The following is a 20,400-nucleotide window of genomic DNA, read 5'->3' as shown; positions in this document are numbered from 1 at the left end:
CCCAGGGATCCCAGCAGTAGGTTATTAGTAGTTAAGTGCTCTACAGGGATTGGCCCCCTGTGACCCCTGTGTTGTTCAAGAGTTAACTGTATATTGCTATAATTGTTCTACTTTATTAGTAGTTATTATTAACCTCTTACTATGCCTGGTTTATAGGTTAAATTTTATCATAGGTATGTATGTTATAGGGGGGAAACCTCATAGAATATTTAGGGTTCAGTAGTATCTGTGGCTTCAGGCAGCCACTGGGGGTCTTGAATGTATCCCTCATAGATAAGAGGGGCTACTGCAGTAATTTATTTGAGAGAGAGAGCATGAGCAAGGGAGAGGGAGAGGGTCAAGCAGACTCCCTGCCAAGTGCAGAGCTTGGAGTCCCATGCAGGGCTCAGAACCCTGAGGTCACGACCTGAGCCAAAGTTAGACCTTTAATGGACTGAGCCACCCAGATGCCCCAAATAAGGACTATTTTTATGGATAAGAAAAGCGAGCCCAGAGAGGTAAGTTAGCTTGCCCAAGGGCATGCAGCCAGTCAGCTGCAGGGCTGGGATTTGAGTCTAGAAAGCTACCTCTCTCAACCACTCTGCTGTACGGCCTCCTATAAGCACAGTAGATGCTTCAGATCTATAACCAGGGGGTGCTGGTTAATAAACATTTGATGGTCTTCCAACTTTAAATGCAAAGTGATCAAATTTGTGCTTTTCTTTCTAATTCAGTAAATGAAAATAGTATACAAACATGGTTTTTTATTCACTTAAAAATATGGCTATCCAACAGTGGAAGCATACAGAATCGCATTCAGATGCTTAGAGTGTCATTTGTGAAGCATTTTTGAGCAAGGGCTCTTCCAGCTTTGTAATATGAGTATCTTCTACTTTACTATTCCCAGGTATTTTAGAGTTCAATGAATCAGAAGAGAAATTTTTGAAAAGACAATAGTTATTATTACACTTACCTTTCTTGAGTAACTGCACTATTTCTTAAAATTTCCAGTTCGTTTAACAACATTTTATGCCTTTCTTTTATCTCATTTACTTTCTGGTGAGCTTTGTGAAGTAAGTTAACAAATTTGTTTCTTTCATTTCGAATAGTGTCATACAATTTAGCAAACTCTTTGAGTCTGTGGAAACATGAGGGTTTTTTTTTTTTTTTGAAACTTGTGAAATAAAATCCATTTTTTCCCCACCTAACAAGATAGATCATCATGTAATTCTTTTACCTGCGATGAATTTCACGTTTTTTCTTCTTGTGTATCCTGATTTCAAGATCCTTTGTTTTGATCTCCTTAACAATGTTGGTATATCTTTGCTGAAATATGAAAATTAAGTGTGAAATTAAAAAAGAAAGAAAAGCCCACCACCATCAACATATGGTTGATGTTGATGTAATCATTTACATGTTGATGTAATCATTTACATGATTAGTAAATATTTGGCTGTTATATGTATGCTGTATTCTTACAATAAAGTAGGCTAGAGAAGATAAAATGTTAAGATGATCATAAAAAAAAAAGAAATACGTTTACATGGGACCCCAAGCTGCACTCCCAGCTTCACCCTAGCTCATTCCTGTCCAGTAAGGAGGAGAAGTCAGTCTTAGCCAGCTGAGTTGTACAGTTGAGGGGAAACTGTAAGGGAGAGATCTGGAAGCTGTCTGCCCAGCTGAACTGAATTAAGGACAAGAAAGAACAAGAAAAAGGGAAAGAAAAGAGCCTGTACAGGTTGGCTTTGAGGAAAAGTTTGGGGAACTTTTGAGAGAGCCTAGGAGTGAGTGTGGATGGCACAGATGGGCTGGGTAAGTGAGGAGTCTGTGGAGGATAGCTGAGGAGAGGGGATTTGTAGTTAGTTTTGACAGATGCTATTGTGATATTTTATGAGAGGCCGAAGCCGTGATTTTTTTAAAAAAAAGAATTTATTTATTCATTCATGAGAGACAGTGAGAGAGAGGCAGAGACACAGGCAGGGGGAGAAGTAGGCTCCATGCAGGAAGCCCGATGCAGGATTCGATCCTGGGACTCCAGGATCAGGCCCTGGGCTGAAGGCAGGTGCTAAACCACTGAGACACCCAGCACCCCCAAAGCCATGATTTTAAGGTGCTTTTCCAAGAAGAAATGCTACCCCGTGTAAATGCTTGCTCAGAACAGTTTGTGGGATCCCTGGGTGGCTCAGTGGTTTAGCACCTGCCTTCAGCCCAGGGCCTGATCCTGGAGTCCCGGGATCGAATCCTGCATCGGGCTTCCTGCATGGAGCCTGCTTCTCCCTCTGCCTGTGTCTCTGCCCCTCTCTCTCTCCCTCTCTGTGTCTCTCATGAATAAATAAATAAATTTTTTTTTTAAAAAAGAACAAAGTTTGCCCTCGGAAACAGCCAACATCTGGGTCCCATGCTAAATTCAGGAATTCTCTTTTAGTAATACATTACATTCATTTTCAACAGGAAACCTCTGAACATAATCCTTTCGTGGAATAAATGATTTTAGCTGGCATGACAGCACAATCATTTTTTTTTTTGCCATTGGTTTCATTGTTCTTTTGGTTTGGGATGTTGCCCTGGGTCAACTCCGGTACTTTGTTGGGAGCCCAGTAAAGTCAGGGATTTGGAGCAGTAACTAAGGGCATCCTAGCATTGGGCTAAACAATGCTGGCCTGATGGCCTTGGGAGGGACAGCAGGCAAAGGCCACTGCTCTTGATTTGTTCTTCGACAAGCCCTGGTGGCTTGTGAGTTGCTGGGGAATCAGAGACCCGCCGCCTGTGCACTGTCCGCACTGCCCCGGGAGGTCCCTACCTTATGCTTACTGAAGTTGTCATGTGCTTGAATCCTCTGTTCATTGTCATTGACCCAGCTCATTTTTCCTCTAGATTGCTGACTATCGCTAGTTGAATCCTGAAAGCCTTTTTCACACTGTATGATTGAGTTTTGTTGGGGGAAGCCGTGTTGTCAAACTTGAAGGATACAATTACAGCTTCCTAACGAACACGGTGTACAGCTGAGGATCTCCTGAACTCTTACGGTAAGTAATGGGTGGTTACAAAAATGCAGTTACCTGAGCTTTCAGGAAATCCTTGGATTTTTGGTCCTTCTCATCAATTTTGATTTGAGTCATACGGACAAGGTTGAAGACAACGTCTCGCATGTTTTCTTGCTCCTTTAAAAGCTTGTTTTCTTCTGCAAGTTGTTGTTCCACTAGCTTGGTCTCAGCTTCTGATAGGATTTTCTTTTGAAAAGCACAACATATTATAACTTTTTTCTTTGAGGAAACATACTAGGACCAGTACCTTAATTTTTTTTATTTCCTTTGTAGAATTTATTTTACTAGGATGTAAAACAAAGTAATGACTGCCTAAGCTCCAAGTAATTTATCTTATAAAAGAATGTACAAATATGATAACATGTAGTTTTTCTTAATCAGACTGTATTTTCAAGTAACTTTAAGAAAAAGAAGAGACAGGGCATCCTGGGTGGCCCAGAGGTTTAGCGCCTTCAGCCCAGGGCATGACCCTGGAGACCCGGAATCGAGTCCCACATCGGGCTCCCTGCATAGAGCCTGCTTCTCCTCTGCCTCTCTCTCTGTCTCTCTCTGTGTCTCTCTCGGTGTCTCTCATGAATAAATAAATTAAATCTTTAAAAAAGAAAAAGAAGAGACATAAAACATGTTTTTGACAGTGCTTGAATAAACAAAATTTGAAAATCTAGAATTAGACATTGGTGAAATAAAGTATATATTATTTTAAAACTGATTATATACTCAATAGCCCTTTTATTTTAATTTTTGCTGGTTCAAACACATCCTTTTTTTCCCAAATTCAATGTGGGGTTTGGTCTCTGAGATGAAGAAACAGACCCACATGAGGAAGGATCAGTATTGATGAGCTTTTGTGAAGCATAGTTACAAACACAACTCTTTATTAATCATTCTCAGATAGAAGCTTAAATAAGAGTTGACATTGGGAATCCCTGGGTGGCGCAGTGGTTTGGCACCTGCCTTTGGCCCAGGGCGTGATCCTGGAGACCCGGGATCAAGTCCCACGTCGGGCTCCCAGTGCATGGAGCCTGCTTCTCCCTCTGCCTGTGTCTCTACCTCTCTTTCTCTCTCTCTGTGTGTGACTATCATAAATAAAAATTTAAAAAAAAAAGAGTTGACATTAACCTGTTGGGCCAAATTCCTTTTAGCCACTTCCACTTCCTTGTGGAGTTCTCTCCTTCTCTCGGATAACGTAGAGTCATCTTTAGGGATAGCTTCAATCTGGAAATAAAAATTTTAAACTGGCATTTCCACAAGAACAAAATATTCAGTGTCACGTAGTCAAACCCATGATGTACCTTTTGCAAAAGGCAGGCAAATTATGATTCTCAGTCTTACAGGAACTGCCTTTTATGCTGAATATTTTTTATAAAATCCTGGTAAATGAAAACATAAAAATCTGCCCCACATCTATAATTCACCAATTGCAAATTTTCTATTTCTGCTTCATTTGGAAATAAAATAAATTTTACTAATAATAGCTGCTAATAATTATAGAGCATTGACAATGTGTCGAGAAAGGTTCTAAGTGCTTATATGTATGGTCATATTTAATCCTCACAATAACCCTATGTGATAGGTAATATTATTATCTCCAGTTGTACAGATGAAGGGAAGGAAGAACGTTTAAGCAACTTGCCTCAGTGATACAGGTGCAAACTCAGGTGGTTAGAGTCCACGATCCTAACACTGTATTCGATTGGTTCTCTAACTCATGACTCAGTACTTTGGAAACATGCATGTTCGAGTGATATTTATTATACTTATAAAATGTGAATTCACATACTAAATCCTATAGATTAAACAATAGGAACTATTTATTAATAATAGTAAGAATACTTGGCTACTCTTTATTTTTAAGATTTTATTTATTTATTCATGACAGACACAGATTGAGAGAGAGAGAGGCAGAGACACAGACAGAGGGAGAAGCAGGCTCCATGCAGGGAGCCCGAAGTGGGACTCGATCCCAGGACACTGGGATCATGACCAAGGGTAGACGCTCAACCACTGAGCCGCTCAGGCGTCCCTACTTGGCTACTCTTATGTCATTCAAGGAATAGCTGGAAAATTCTTACCCAAAAGAGAAGTCTCTTAACTGTTTTGTTGAAACCTGACATTCCACCCTTACATTTCTATTGCATTGGCTTGTGCTTTTGTCCTTTGCTAAAGTACTTCGGGAGAAAGTACCTTTCATTCTATCAGTCTTTGCTGTCTTGCTAGATTCTTTATGATGGAGGAGAGAACAAGGAGGAGGAAGACACATGGCAGCTTCCGGGGAAACACTATCCAAATGCAGGAGGGGTTATCCTGGGTGCTGACAGCACACTTGACTTCGAGCAGGTTTAGAGTTGATCATTGTACCAAAAGCACAGGACTCCAACCTGATATGGTTTATTTCCTACTGCGACGGCAACAAAGTGGAAGAGTGGCTAAAATTTGTCTCAAGAAGGAAAGCTCATACTGTTTAGTGATGTAAAGGTCACCTAACAGACTCTTTCTGAGATATATGTTGCTTTTTAAAAGTAGCTAAAGTAGGGGCACCTGGGTGGCTCAGTCGGTTAAGCGTCTCCCTTCAGCTCAGGTCATGATCCCAGAGTCACAGGGTAGAGCCCAGTGTCAGGCTCCCTGCTCAGTGGGGAGTCTGCTTCTGCCTCAACTTTTGCTCCTTCCCCAGCTCATGCTCTCTCTATCTCTCAAAAAATATGTTTTAAAAATCTTTAAAAATAGGTAGCTAAAGTAGGTCTTTGGATGTCCCAACATCCACGAGCCTGTGCCTCTTCAGGAGCACCTTCTGTACCCTCAGATGCCCAAGATGCCCAGCTTCCATCCCACCTGGGGAGCTAGCTGTTGAGAAGTACACACTGGATTAGAAAGATGAGACATGGTCTTGTGAAATCCATATAACGATATACAGAATTTGTGATTTTTTTAAAAAGATTTTTTTTTTATTTATTAATGAGAAACATACAGAGAGAGACAGAGAGAGAGAGGCAGAGACACAGGCAGAGGAAGAAGCAGGCTCCACGCAGGGAGCAGGGCGTGGGACTCATTCCCGGGTCCCCAGGATCACGCCCTGGGCCGAAGGCGGCGCTAAACAGCTGAGCCACCCGGGCTGCCCCAGAATTTGTGATTTTGATGAGCAGATAAATGCAAGTGCAGATCAGAGAAGGAACAGCTAAAAGTAGACTTAAATAATCAGGGAAGATTTTTTGGAAGAGTTTAAGAACAAGAAAGAGTTTGATTTCTCCTTCTGGAGAGTGGAGTCAATTCTTCCAGAGGAAGTCTAGCAAGCATCCCAGTTCCTGGCTACTTCTCTGCCACAGGGGCCCAGGAGTGGGCTACTCCAAATGCTTTGCTCCCCAAGTGTAGGCAAATCTGCATAGGAATGCTAACTGGGACCAGGGAAGCTTCCAGGGTTTTTTACAGAAGATGTGATGAGGGCACACTCACTAGCTACCCTGTCAATTAAAGGTTCCTAAGAAATCTTCCTGGTCTCAGACATTTAGGTCCAGTGTTTGGAATTACAAGCAATCCTGCAACAAATTATATTTATTTCTGAATCCTGGCTAGCTGATACCATTTTTAATTCTCCATAAACCCCAATCCTCAAGTTTCAGATGAGAATTAGGGATGCAGAGAGAGAGAGAGAGAGAGAGAGAGAGAATTAGGGATGCTTGGTTTGTGGAAGGGGTAAGAATGTGGCCCATTGGTAGCAAGCCTACTGGTTACCTAACCTACATCCACCTTCTACTTTGACTTTACTAATAAAACCCCAGTTTTGTTCATAGCTGCAATGTATCCAGGATTCCTCAGACTCTTTTGCAACTGGGAGTGACCAGCTGAACCAGGACAGGCCAGTGAAATGTAAATGGAAGTCTGCTGGAGAACACCCCTGAGACAGTGACTGCTTTCCTGTTAAAAAGACAGAGTCAGTCAAGTCAGCTACCATATGGCTTTTATTTTCTTCCCTCTCAACTTTTGTTCGGTCTTATGCCTAAAGGTGGAAGGTCTTGTGGCCTTCAAAACAAAATATACACATTAAGGATGACAGAAAAAAAGAGCCAAGAGCATCCTGAGCCTGCCTCTGGACTTTTTATGATGTGAATAAAACGATCCCCTAGTTAAGCCACTGTAATCGAATTTCTGTTACTTCTGGCCAAATCGAGTCTAGTTATTTTAGTTATGTTCTAACGCTGGGTGGCTTGAGATATTTACTGTTACATTTAAGCCCCTAATTGCATCTATCAGTAGGTTTTGTAAGCCTATTTATTTTAGTTCTTTGTTTGGGTTTTTTATAGAGTTACATTTCATTCTTAGAGAACCAACCAAAAAAAGTGTTTAAGGTAAGAAATTAAACATCTGCTCCCACCTTCACTATTAATTGTCTGGTGTCTGCTCTTCCAGACATTTTTAATGCACGAACCAACATCAGTAACTACCATAAAAGTTAAGAAGTTAGACATGTTTCTGTTACAGTAAACATCCTAATTATTTGATATCAAAAGAACCTCAGTTTCTTTAAGGCTTTGATATTTTCCTAAAATATTTCAAACTTTCATGAGGTTTGTGGCTTGAATTTCAAAAGCCACAGGAGAATCAAACCACTGTCTCCAGGGGGAAACGAGGTCTGAAGGAGTAGCTGGAGCCCTTCATGCTTTACCTTTTATCTTTTTCCTTTTTGGACCTCGTGTAAGGCTGAAATGTTCACTCATGCTGGGAGTGACTATTTTCAAGTACTGCCAGCCAGCGTAGGACTTGGCCGGGCTAATGATAAGCCATAAGGTCAAAGAGGAAGATCGTCTCTCCCTGAAACAAACTGCACTAGGGCAAAAACCTAGATTGTTTGCGAACCCAGTGAAGGAAGAGGATTTTAATGTTTTAATTTCTGTTAGTTTTATATCCATCGGGTACTCGGGTGCTCTTTTGTAAATTGAATAGCTAGAAGTGTCCTAACATAAATAGCTTCTGTTTATTAAAATCTGAACAACTTGTGAGCCTTCTACTGCAATCTCCCCTTGGGTCAAGGTCATTCGTTTCGTATCTGTGTTCAGGCAGGTCAATGTATAGTGGCGACCTCATCATCAGAAAAGGCTCCCAACTAGCTTTATAGCATCCCACTCTTAATTATAAAGAGATAGCCACAGGGCCTGTAAATTAGCCCAAAGTTTCTATTTAAACATCGTAGTGTGCTAGGACCTGGGCTAAGATGGATTAGTTTGTAGTAAACCAATGCTCCTAACAAGAATAACTTGAAAAGTTTGATCAAAAGATGTGTTCGAAGGCTTAAGAGTTGCAAAGGTAAACAGATTTAAAGTCTTCAAAGGTTCTAGCCCTGAGAAGTAGTAAATTACTAATTTATATGGACTCTAATTAAAATCAAGGATGAGTGTTGGACCCTTTAACCACTTTAGGTTAAAGCATGGAAAGAGAATGCAAAACTAACTAAAGCATATCTAAAATGGGGAAAATAGAACAACTGGAAATAGAAATAGGACAATTCATCTGAGCCTCTATGATGGGCTGGATGCATTTTATTTTACTTTTATTTATTTTTTTCTTTTAAAAAATATTTTATTTATTTATCCATGACAGACACAGAGAGATGCAGAGAGAGAGGCAGAGAACGAGCAGAGGGAGAAGCAGAGGGAGAAGCAGGCTCCATGCAGGGAGCTGGACGTGGGACTTGATCCCGGGTCTCCAGGATCAGCCTCTGGGGGGATGGTGGCGCTAAACCCCCGAGCCACCCGGGCTGCCCGGTTGGATGCATTTTAAAATTAGCATTCTCTGATTTCCTTTTCTTTATCAATAGCAAAAACAATTTCTTAAAATATTTTTACTTCAAAAAGATGGCACTGATCTTGAAAAATCAAAACGTAGCGTATAGCACTCACCTCTAATAGAAGCCTTTGATGTAGTGCTTGAGTTTGAGTGAGTGCATCCCAGGACACTTTCAAGAGTAGCTCCATCTTTTTTAAATTTCGAAAATCTCGCTCTTTTTCTCTTTGCTTACGAGAAAGTTCATCATGGTAGTTCTGCTTGTCAATGAGACAGTTTCGTAAATTGAGATCCAAGATCCCTCTGTTCCAGGTAAAGAGGGAAAATGAAGGTGATTTGTCATCAACTGCCCTTCATGTTTTTCAAGGCAGCATGCTCAGCATGTTCATACAGAACTATCCTCATATTAGAATCAACTTTTAAATAATGCCAAAAGCAACTTTGGAGGTTGACATATAATTGAGTCACAGTCTTATAAAAAATGCAAATGGAATAGCAGCTCGGCAGAAACAGAGGCTCAGAGGCTGAAATTTTATTTAAAAATAGGAATTAACACCTTCCCAAGGAACTGCACCACAGAGGTCTTCCCATTAAGAAAAACTCATGATTACCCCAGAAATACCATTCATCTGTTGGAAAATTCCCTCACCTATAGCATACTCCAGTGATACACTTTTCAGAGGCACATTTCAAAAACCTACCAAAATACAATACATTGTTCCTTAAGATTTGGTCATAAGAAATTGAAGAAAATGATGAGTAAAAGGTGGGGAAGATATTTGGAAATACTCTATGTAATATTTTTTAAATGGTAAAAATCTATAAAATACTTAATCGAATCAACATTAATCTATTTGAGATTATGTAATGATCCTCAAATATAAATTGAAGAAAAATTTTGATGACAGATCCCAGAGATATTACTAACCTTTCAGTTAGTGAAGTTGCTTCACTCACCCTGGTTAATTCCAGGAGCTTGACCAATTGGTTATATTCTCGTTCTTTGATTTCAAGTAAGGCTCGTTTGCCTTCAACTTCCTTTATTACATCTTCTTTCTCTTCCATTATAGAATTAATTTTGGTTTCGACTTTCTTTAGCGAGTCATTTAGTTCTTTGAGTTCATATTCCAAGACGATCTTTTTCTTTTCCATTTCTCTGTGGGGGATACATACATACATGTACAGATACATACACACATATGTGTACACGCACACGCACACACACACGCACACACGTCTGAATCCATGCTATCTTTACCTATTTTTACTTTCTGAGAGGGCAACAGAGGAGCTAGTGATGAATTCAGAAGTGGGGTGAGGATGACGGGTGGGCGGGATTTGGGGGGTATCTCCACTGAGGGCCAGTGAGGGCAGTGATTTGTTCTGCTTCCTCACTTTCTCCCCAGATCCCCAGTGCAGCATCTTCTGGGATCTACCCTCATCCTGACCAACCTCCCTGAATCTCTCAACTTTGGTGGTGGTGGCGTGGCCTTCAGAACTGTTACAAACACCTGCTTTTTTTCCCTTTGCACCAGAGCAATCATACTGTTTCTCCAGAATTCTTGTATCTTCACTTATTTTTATCTTTGGGGGTCCTCTAAACCTTGAGAATTTTCTCCATGATTTCTGCCTGTAAATCTACTCTGAATGTTTGAGGGTGTTCCCCCATGTGAACAGTTGGTGAAGTGAAGAATTGCTGTCATCTGGGCTTTAAGCTTCTGGCTGGCTCACACACTTCTAGAACACGGAAATTCAACACAGTTCAAATCATTTATCTCTTGCAGAGCTCTATGAAAGCCAGTTGGAATTCTCCATACACGTTTAATTTGTAAACTCGAAAGAGAATATTGACCCCAAATTAAGACATAACTAAGTGTTAGGCATGATAGTAATATGCTGCATTACTTTCTTTCTTTTTTTTTTTCATTACTTTCTTTTAATGAACTTGACACACACACGCAACCTCAACAAGGCCAAATGCAGATAATTCGAAGGTCTTAAGAGTAGTTTGATGTGTTCAGTGGTTAATATTCTTGTTTTAGCATGCACACATAACTTGGGGGAGAGTAGGATGGATTAAGGATAATACTAAATCATACACTTTTTTGCGTGTCGTTTTTTCTATCTCTTTTCCAATTTGTACAGGAACAGCTTGATGATGGACCACCTCATCCTAGTAAAGAAACAGGCTCGTGTTACATTATGTAGTGTTAGGCCAGAAAGCAGTTAAGACAAATTAAATAGAAAAGAATTATGATGTGTAGAATTCTTGCTACCTGTCCTGTACTGTGCAGTGTGCTTTAATTATTTAATACTCACAGTGACCTTAGAAGACAGCTACGGTTGTTAGCGGTTTAAAGAGGAGGCAGCAAAAAAATAAAATAAAATAAAAAAATAAAATAAAATAAAGAGGAGGCAGCTGAGTGTAACTAATGCTGTTTGCTTCCTGTAGGGATGTACGCCCAGCCTTCGGGGGCGGCAGGATGGCTGCTAACAGCTCACGCTTGGTCTCCTCTGGGGGACTGCTCCTGGCCCACAAGAGCTGTCTTATCAAGGAATAAGGAGTCGAGGGAAGAGGGCAGCCTCTGTGACCAGTGGTATAAGGCCCATCCCCTCCACCTCTGGGCGGAAATCATGGTCTAGAGTTCCCCCTGGGGTCAGGTTGAGACTAGAGTGCTCTGAAAACACATTTTGGCCCAGCCACTTAGCCCAACTCTGTGCTACTTCTCTCACACTCCTATCAGATTCTCCTTAGTGCTCTCCCTCAACAGGTCCTTGTCCGAAGACTAGAAGCTCTGCTTCTAGAGAACTCCGCCTAAGACTCCCACTAAGAGAATTTATTATTATTTTTTTAATTTTTTTAATTTATTATTTATGATGGCCACACACACAGAGAGAGAGAGAGAGAGAGAGAGAGAGAGAGAGAGGCAGAGACACAGGCAGAGGGAGAAGCAGGCTCCATGCAGGGAGCCCGACGTGGGACTGGATCCCGGGTCTCCAGGATCACACCCCAGGCTGCAGGCGGCCCTAAACCACTGCGCCACTGGGGCTGCCCTTCTACTAAGAGAATTTAAGTAATTTTCCCAAAGTCAGATGGCTAGTGAGCGGTAAGGCCAACATCAGAAGCCAACTTTGCCTAGGACCACTTTCTCCTACGTCCTATGGATTCACAGAAGGATTAGTTTTAACCTCAATCGGCTTATGTACACGGCAGGGGTTCTGGAACAGCCCTTCTTGCCTGAGGATCACACTGGACTTTGGTGCCTGGGGTAACACATGTGCACGGAGGTTGCACACATCGTGGGGGTGAAATGCATTTCTCCCAGGGATCTGGCTCAGTCCTGGGGCCAATCCAAGTTTGGTAAGGCTAAAACTCTTAAGATTTGTTGGGGGGCCTCTTTAGGGAGAAAGAGTACAAAATGACAAATGCTAAATAAGCACAGGGCCTTGGAAGAGGTTCGTGCACGTGAGGGCCTAAGGCTTTAGCTTTGTCGGGCTCCTCGTAAATCTGTCTCTGCTCAGGTCCTATGTTCCAAGTAGCAGCTGGGTATGTCTTATTTGACTACTCTAACCCCTTAAGGAAAAAGACATTAAAGTGAATCTTAATTGTCCTTTAAGCCAGCGAGCCTCAGATATTGTTGCTTTTAAAATAACTCCAGGTTATTTAAACCGTTTGAGAGTTATGTATTTTTCAAAGTACAATGAACTTTAACTATCTCCTAAAATATAAATGCACAAAGTCTTCATCCTTTCATGGGGGGAAGGAAGTAGTGTGGAATCAAACAGACAAGGATAAAGTCATACAAAGATACACAAGAGGTTAGGACATTTGGTTGCTCTCCAAAGAAGTGATTGTGTTCGTGACATTCAATCCTCATGCTGAAAATGCCTGGTGAGGTCTAGAGAGGTCTTTTCCCTGGGCCAAACTAGGGCGGCAGCACCACTCTCGAGTTTTGGGTGAATGCCCAGAGCTCAGGTTTAGTTTGATGGGATCTGTCACAAGGCTGAATGTTTCTGTCGGTGTGATGCTAGTCCTCTTTGCCAAACCCACGCAGCTAGTCTTGGTAACCAGGCATCTCTATGTCCACGCAGACACAATGCTTAAGTATTTATGAACTGTAAGTAGCACACCTTTAGGGTGACCTGACATTCCAACAATTCTTCTAGCTCCTTCTGTTCCTTTAGTAATTGCTTTTGCTTAGATGCCAAATCTTCCCGTAAATTTTTGATTTCCAATTTCCTCTGCATTATTTCTTTACGTAATTCTTCAGTACTTTCTCTCAATTGTCTCATCTTCTTCTCCATTTCCTTTAAAAGTAATGAAAATTTATCAGGTTATATAGAGCCTGAGCAAGCATCTGTCTACCAAAAAATAAAATTAAAAATAATTTTACTCACCATTTTTATTATATTTGAGCTTTGCAAATGATTTCTTACAAAGTTAAATACAATAATAACTTCTGACATCTTTGATAAAGGTATGACAGTTGTACGGCATGTATTACACATTTTACATTATATTCATACTTTTTTTTTTTTTTACTGGTGCTCCTTTCTATCCTATATTTGAAATGTGTCCTTTTTGAGTTTATTTCTATTTCATACCCAAAAAACATTAGTGGAAATTTCTAGCCTATTTTCTAGGTTTGTGATTTGACATCAGATGCAAATAATCTTTGATTATTGGGCTTGTGGTTAACTTGAGTCCCACACGAGAATTAAAGACTAGGGAGGTGATATTTGGAAAATCCAATCCTTTGTGCTCCTTAATCCCCCACTTTCTTATTGGTATTACTTCTCTAACTCATTCAGATTCTCCCCAAAGGTCCTCCATCCCAGATTCATAACACATCTTTGTTCCCTTGAGTGATTATTTGGGGAGTGTTTGACTTAAGGGAGAGAAGCCTTACACTCAAAATATCTACACATGGGGTGCCTAGGTGACTCAGTCAGTTGAATGTCTGTCTTCGGCTCAGGTCATGATTGTAGGATCCTGGGATGGAGCCCCACATTGGGCTCCCTGCTTAGCGGGGAGCCTGCTTCTCCCTCTCCTGCTCCCCCTGCTTGTGCTCTCTCTGTCAAATAAATAAATAAATGAATAAATAAAATCTTAAAAAAAGAAAAGAAAAGAAAACCTACACATTATTAATGACTGAGTGAATGTATCCATTTAGCTTGCTCTGGGCTTTCTGCACATCTCCCTACTCCACTGCTGCTGGGGGAGGATAAAATTGGTGATCCTATGATCTGGAACTAAAATTCAAAATTCTTTTTCCCATAAAATCTGTGTAGTAAATGATAGTTAGGTGTACTTCTAGAATAGTGCATATTTTATATGCCATATATGTGTGTGTATGCCACACACACACACACACACACACATAAAAAGTACTATTTTACTCTATGCTAAACAGGTTTTTGTGCCTTGGAGTTAAAACACCAACAACACACTTTTGACATATAACTGTTTGAAAGAGGGCAACAGTGCAAAGTGTAATGACATTTCTATTTACTTTATGTGATAGATCATGAAAAACAGACTCAAATTCCTCCTGTTCCTGTAGGTATTTGTTTTTTTTCTCATTAAGAGGTAGAGCCTATTTCTCTACCCCTTGAGTTCAGACTTAGCCATATGACTTGCTTTGACCAATAAAATATTCTAAAAGCAGAGGCTTGAGAAGTCTTGGGTCTTGGGATTTGCCATTACCTGAGGCTGTTTGTCTCTTTCTTGAGTCTGGAAACCCTTCCATCATTATAGGACTAACTGGTGACATGTGATCTTAGACCAACTAGCCTGCCAACTGGCCAACACATGATGAAGCCATCCTAGACCACCCAGACCTAAATGAACCAGCTCAGACCAGAAGAACTCAGAACTGTGAAAAATAAGAAATGTTGGTTGTTTTAAGGCACTAAGTTGTGGGGCACTTTGTTATGCAGGAATAGATAAGTGATACATCTCCTTCACGAAAATTTCTTATAATAAGCTTGAGATGTTCAGGAAGCTCTGAGAGTAATAACTATGCAAAAATAATGTTTTTATGTGCCAGCCACAGATCCCTTTTTTTTTTCTGAAAACAAAGCAGATAATTGTCCAACCAAATACAGCCTAAATTAGATGCCAAATAGCTAAGCCTGTAATAGGCATCACTGTGTGTATTCCAGAAGTGATTCCCTCCAGCATTATCCATACTTAAGACTCTTGTATCTTTCATTATGTCTCAGGGTGTGGTTGTTGTGATAAACATCAATATTTATCAAAAGGGATGTTTAATCCAGCTGTATCTAACAAACTGTAAACCATCTAAGTAAGACTTACTCCTGGCTTAGGTATCTTCTCAAATTCCTTTATTATGAGATTTTTTTCTTCTGTTAAGCTGTGAAAAGAAAAAAAAACAACAAGTTTGACAACGTACAAAGGAGTAATAAGCTATTTCTACAGTAATAACTTTCTACTTTCTCTTAGAATGTGCTTCCCATGTTTGTTTGCCAGGTAACCTGATGGCTTCAGTGACTCCCGACTAGATGCTTCCTCCCCAGTCCTCACACAACACTGTGTACACCCGCCCATGGGAACAGCTGTCTTACCACATTACAGCTACTTGGTAACACGACCTCCCCACTAGACTCGGACCCCTTCCAGGCAGGCTCTGGGCCTTTTCTTTTTTTCTACTATTTGCAATAAACCAGTGCCTGTCTGGATTGCTGCAATACCTCCCACTCACTCCATCAAACAAGCAGGTCTCGCCAGCCAGTAGGCCTGGGAACTTGGAACTAAAGATGCATTCACATCTTTAAGGTTTATTTTTGTGAGTTTTTATTTGCAATCATGTAAATTAAAGTTAATGTTGCAAGTGTGTGCCACATGGAATTTAATATAGGTCAGTTGTCTGGGACACAAGCTGAAGTTGAACTTTCATAGTTTTGAATATGTAGGCCTTTGCTCTTAGAGCTTGCATACAAATTGATAATAGTCTCCTTCTCACCTATTGATCCTACACCTCACCCAGGCTGCCACCAGGGGGTGGTAGTGTGCTGCCATATTTTGGTTGTAAAGGACACCTTTATGCCCCTGAGTTGGAAAAATGGTGACATGAAGCTCTCCCGCAAGACAAGACTCACAGCCTTTCCTTTAAATAAATGTAAAATGACCTTTTCCTTAAACAAACATAAGATGGCTAATTCCTTAGGACACCTTAAACTAGTTGCATTTCTATCATGTGTTTTTTATTAAGAAAAACTGATTGACGTTTTCCCTTTAAAAGATGCATATTTTTCAGGCTCCTGGGTGGCTCAGTCGGTTAAGTGTCTGCATTTGGCTCAGATCATGAACCTGGGGTCCTGGGATAGAGCCCCACATCAGACTCCCCGCTCAGGGTGGAGCCTCCTTCCCCCTTTCTCCTTGCTCCTCTCCCCTGCTCATGCTCTCTCTGTGTCCAATAAACACATAAAATCTTTAAAGAAAAAAATGCATATTTTTCAATTTACAGAGAAATATATCATTCATAATCCCATCCCATCACACCACAGTTGATCATTTTTATTTTCCTTCTATCTTTCAATAATATTATACAAAATGCATACCTATGATTGAATTCATTTTTATCCAACATGTAATTAAAGATATCTTCCCAGGGGCACCTGGGTGGCTCAGTGGTTGAGCATCTGCCTTTGGCTCAGGTCATAATCCTGGGGTCCAGGGATCGAGTCCTACATGAGGCTCCCCACAGGGAGCGTGCTTCTCCCTCTGCCTGTGTCTGTACCTTTCTCTCTGTGTCTCTTATAGATAAAAAAAATCTTCCCAATTAAAAATATTTTTGGACTTCATAATAATATAATAGTTAGTTTCAAAGTTCCCTAGTGGGTAGATGTCACATAATAAAATAATCGTAATATCATCTTTCACTGATCCTATGTCAAGTAATTTACATGCATCGTTTCTAAACTTCAGAACTTGCCAGGTAGGTATTGTTTTCTTCGTTGTACAAATGAAGACACAGGAGTTAAGTACCTTTTCCAAAGTCACATAGTCAAAGCTGAACTGACATTCAAACCTAGAAACTGAGCTCTGACTCAATACCAAGCTGCCCCCTCTGGAATACTTTATTATTTAAATATTCCATTTTTCTTTAGAATTTAGGTTGCTTTCAGTTTTTCACTTTTATTTATTTTTTTTAAAGATTTTGTTTATTCATGAGAGAGACAGAGACATAGACAGAGGGAGAATCGGTCTCCTCGCAGGGAGCCCAGTGAGGGACCTGATCCCCAGACCCAGGATCATGTCCTTGAGCCGAAGACAGATGCTCAACCCCTGGGCCACCCAGGCGTCCCAGTTTTTCACTTTTAAAAGCAAAGTATAGTAAATATCCTAGTAAATATCCTACATCCCTAAAGACATGTATTATGTCTTTTTTTTTCCTCCTTTTAGATTCTCCTTTTTGCGTGGCATTGCTGAAATAAAGAAAAAAACACTTTTGTGCCTCTTGATACCTCTTAACACCTAATCTTTTAAAATGACATTAATATTGAAATCTGCCTGCCACCTTTCGCTTTCCTGGCTAAGGGGTGCTTCGGGTGTCAAAGGTCCTCAGGATCCATTTCTTTCCTAACTGAGACCATGTCATCAAAGGCTCTTGGTTTTAAGGACTCGTGAGTAAACGGACGGTGCAGGAGGCCTGCATGTTGTTCTGTGCAAGAGGCATTCTTTCACCAGTGGTAGAAACAGCCTGAACGAGTGGAAATTGCCGCCGGTAGATTTTTGAACCAGTGCAAGCAGTAGAATCTAAGAGTCAGGCCGTCCAGAGCTGGAAGGGGCTGCTGTGGGCCGCCGTGGGCTTCTGTCGGGAGCGGGGAAAGCAGGCTGGAGGTCACAGAGAAGGTTCGGGGGACCCTAACGTGTAGTCAGAGCTGAGAACCATGGGGGTGGGGAGCAATTCTTCAACTGGACATGCGGCCGAATCACAGGGGGAGCTTGTAAAGCACTCCCACGCTGCCTTGGGTGGGGAGGCCTGGGCAGAAACTGGAATCTTGCTTTGGGAGTTGGGTCTACCTTTCAAACAAGCCTCTCCGGTGCTTCTCTCTCGGTCATGCAGACTGCACCCTGCAGAGCCTGGTCTAAGCTCATGGTGCTCTTGGCTTCCACAGGCCGAGCAGGAAAGACTTCACAAGTGTTCAGAAAGTGCAACCCGTTGCAGCTGTGAGTTCTTACTAACTAGCCCTCATGACCTGTGTGCCCTGTCATACCTAATACCCCGGGGTCCCCGAGGCATTGCTAAAATGACCCAGCTCTTCCTTTCTCCCCGGGTCTGCTGGTTTCTCGGCCCCACCTGGCTGTCACTGCCAGACTACCAAGGCCCGGCTGACTCGGCACAGTGAGTCAGGCTGAGCACTGATTTATCTGCCCTCCAAATCCAAGAACTACCAGAAAGCAGACAAGCTCCAAAAGACAACAAAGTGAAGGCAAGGGAAAGGTTGAAAAGAGTATTGGAGGGGCGCCTGGGTGGCTCAGTCGGTTGGGCACCCGCCTTGGGCTTGGGTCCTGATCCCGGGGCCTGGGGTCGAGCCCCCCGTCGGGCACCCTCTCCCTCTGCTGCCTGCCCCCTGCTCAGGCTCGGGCTCTCTTTCTCTCTCTCCAATAAATAAAATCTTTTAAAAGAAAGATATTGGAAAATCTTTTCAGAGAATGTCTTTAGAAAGATAATGATTTTGACTTTATTTCGAAAATCAGTCCTCAATAGTATTTATTTTATTACTTCATTATTTATGTGTACTATTTCTTTTACTTAAGAAGGTTATATATTCTTTCCTAAACTGCATATTCAAGAGGTCAACGAATATTAATCTCAAAGCTAAAACTATGGCGACAGATTTAATTATTAACCAGACAACGTAATTATATGCACCATTACTAATTCTTAAAGATTTATATTATGTGAAACCGTGAGAAAAATCAACCAAATTACAGAGTGGAGTTTTTTTCTCTAGAGCATTTGAACAACATACTATTCTTCATAGTTGCCAATGATTCAGAAGTTCCCAAAGATATTGGGGTGGAGGGGTGCTAGTTATTAGGGCTTCTGTTATTTAGACGCTGAATAAAATGAGTTTGTTGTGCTGATCTGAAAAATAGCATCTGTATATTCAGATGAATGGTTTTCTCTCACTGGCTTAGTTTATTTTTAGGTGGGGATGGACCTATCTACTTTTTTCCTGGGGAGGGGGTGTTGAGTGAATTCGTTTCGGTACCATATAATATGAAATATGTTAAAGCCAATGAAATACAGCCTATAATTCTTCCCTCGTATTCCTTTTGGAATCACCATTATTTTTATGGAACTAAGTTTGTTCACTCTTGAGCTGCTAATATTTGAGAATGTGAGGGAGTCTGCTCAAGCTAGAGTATGATGTGTTACAAATCCAAAAACAATACACACTAAACAGTTCTGCAAATGTGTGTCCTGAATGTTCTCGTTCGCTGTCGGGCACTATGCACAGTCCCCTTCCTACCCCAAGTAACTCAGCGAACAATTTGCCTGTCTATACCTAAAAGGCAAGAGTTCTGGTTGTTGCTGGGTTTTTTCCTTTGGCAGGAATACTTGGAAATTTTAAACAATTTAAATATCAACTGACTTATGTTCCTCTTACCCTTTCGTGGAAATGTCAAGCATTCATATTTTCAATACTAATGAACAACCACCAATTGTTTTAATTTCATTATTTTCTCAACTGAAAGAGTGCTTACAGAGCACAGAAATAGCTAGGCTTTCTTTTTATAGATCTCACTGTGAGCCTGAAACGAGTTTAGATTGAAAGACAAAAGAGAACTCAGATTCCGCACCCCCCCCCCAGTCTAACTCTTCTGGGTAGGCTAGCCTTCTTCATCCCCCAGTTGAAAGGATAGGCCCCAAAGAGAGGATTCAAAACTCAGGGCTTGCAGAGTCCTCAGAAAAATCGCTCAAGTCATTTGCTTATCTCTCAGCGGGAATGAATTCATTACATTCGCTCTACCGACTCTTAAAAATAGCCAGAGAAAGTTCTTCCACCTTAAAAGGTAGCAAATCCTAGGAGCGATTGTTTGGCCTTCTCTTCGGTACCCAGGCAGGGCACCCAGCGCACCACAGCACAAAACTTGGATGGTAATCATTTTCAAATTCCATCTAAATAGTGTGATTTGCTGAACACAAGTCAGACTCTTCCACTGACTTGCTACTCCACAGGAGGAATGTTAGAGATTTTGGAAAGAACATTTGCCTTCCAGCAATACATCTCTCCTTTCGCTCACTGGATGACATCCTCTAGTTCTGCATAAGTGAATGTGTCCTCCAAAAGGATATTGCTTTCTCTCTTGATGCTGAGGAATAGTTTAGGAGAATAAGGTTGACTCTGTGGTCCATGTTCCTGTATTAGAAAAACAGAGGGAGCCACATGTGACCCTCAACTCACATAGGTCTGTCTGCAAAGTGCGTGAGGGGCGCCTGCCATGCAGCATGTGGTCTGCTGCTGCTGAAGGGACACGGGGCCACCATCGGGGAGAGGCGGAGACTGTGCCAAGTCCTTGTTCTATGCAGTGTGTTCTCTGGCTATGGCCAATGCTTATGGCTTTGTT

At 41.3% G+C, this 20,400-nt stretch overlaps 1 protein-coding gene across 5 annotated transcripts in view; it reads right to left on the bottom strand.

The window, feature by feature from the left end:
* CCDC146 (coiled-coil domain containing 146) overlaps positions 1–20,400 on the bottom strand; it is a 128,092-nt gene that overhangs the window by 15,379 nt on the left and 92,313 nt on the right. For 3 of the 5 annotated variants that reach the window (XM_041773791.1, XM_041773794.1, XM_041773792.1), the window contains 9 exons: positions 15,115–15,172; positions 12,927–13,103; positions 10,895–10,968; positions 9,724–9,951; positions 8,912–9,098; positions 4,143–4,238; positions 3,039–3,209; positions 1,217–1,305; positions 953–1,117 (listed from right to left, as the gene is read on the bottom strand). In XM_041773791.1, coding sequence (XP_041629725.1) covers positions 953–1,117; positions 1,217–1,305; positions 3,039–3,209; positions 4,143–4,238; positions 8,912–9,098; positions 9,724–9,951; positions 10,895–10,968; positions 12,927–13,103; positions 15,115–15,172 — 1,245 coding nt within the window. Of the gene's footprint in view, positions 1–952; positions 1,118–1,216; positions 1,306–3,038; positions 3,210–4,142; positions 4,239–8,911; positions 9,099–9,723; positions 9,952–10,894; positions 10,969–12,926; positions 13,104–15,114; positions 15,173–19,837; positions 20,193–20,400 lie in introns of all 5 variants that reach the window. The other 2 variants (XM_041773795.1, XM_041773793.1) reach the window with 2 other exon arrangements.

Source organism: Vulpes lagopus, chromosome 11 (assembly GCF_018345385.1).
Source record: "Vulpes lagopus strain Blue_001 chromosome 11, ASM1834538v1, whole genome shotgun sequence".
NCBI classification, from domain to species: domain Eukaryota; kingdom Metazoa; phylum Chordata; class Mammalia; order Carnivora; family Canidae; genus Vulpes; species Vulpes lagopus.
This window is presented reverse-complemented; position numbering and strand designations above follow the sequence as displayed.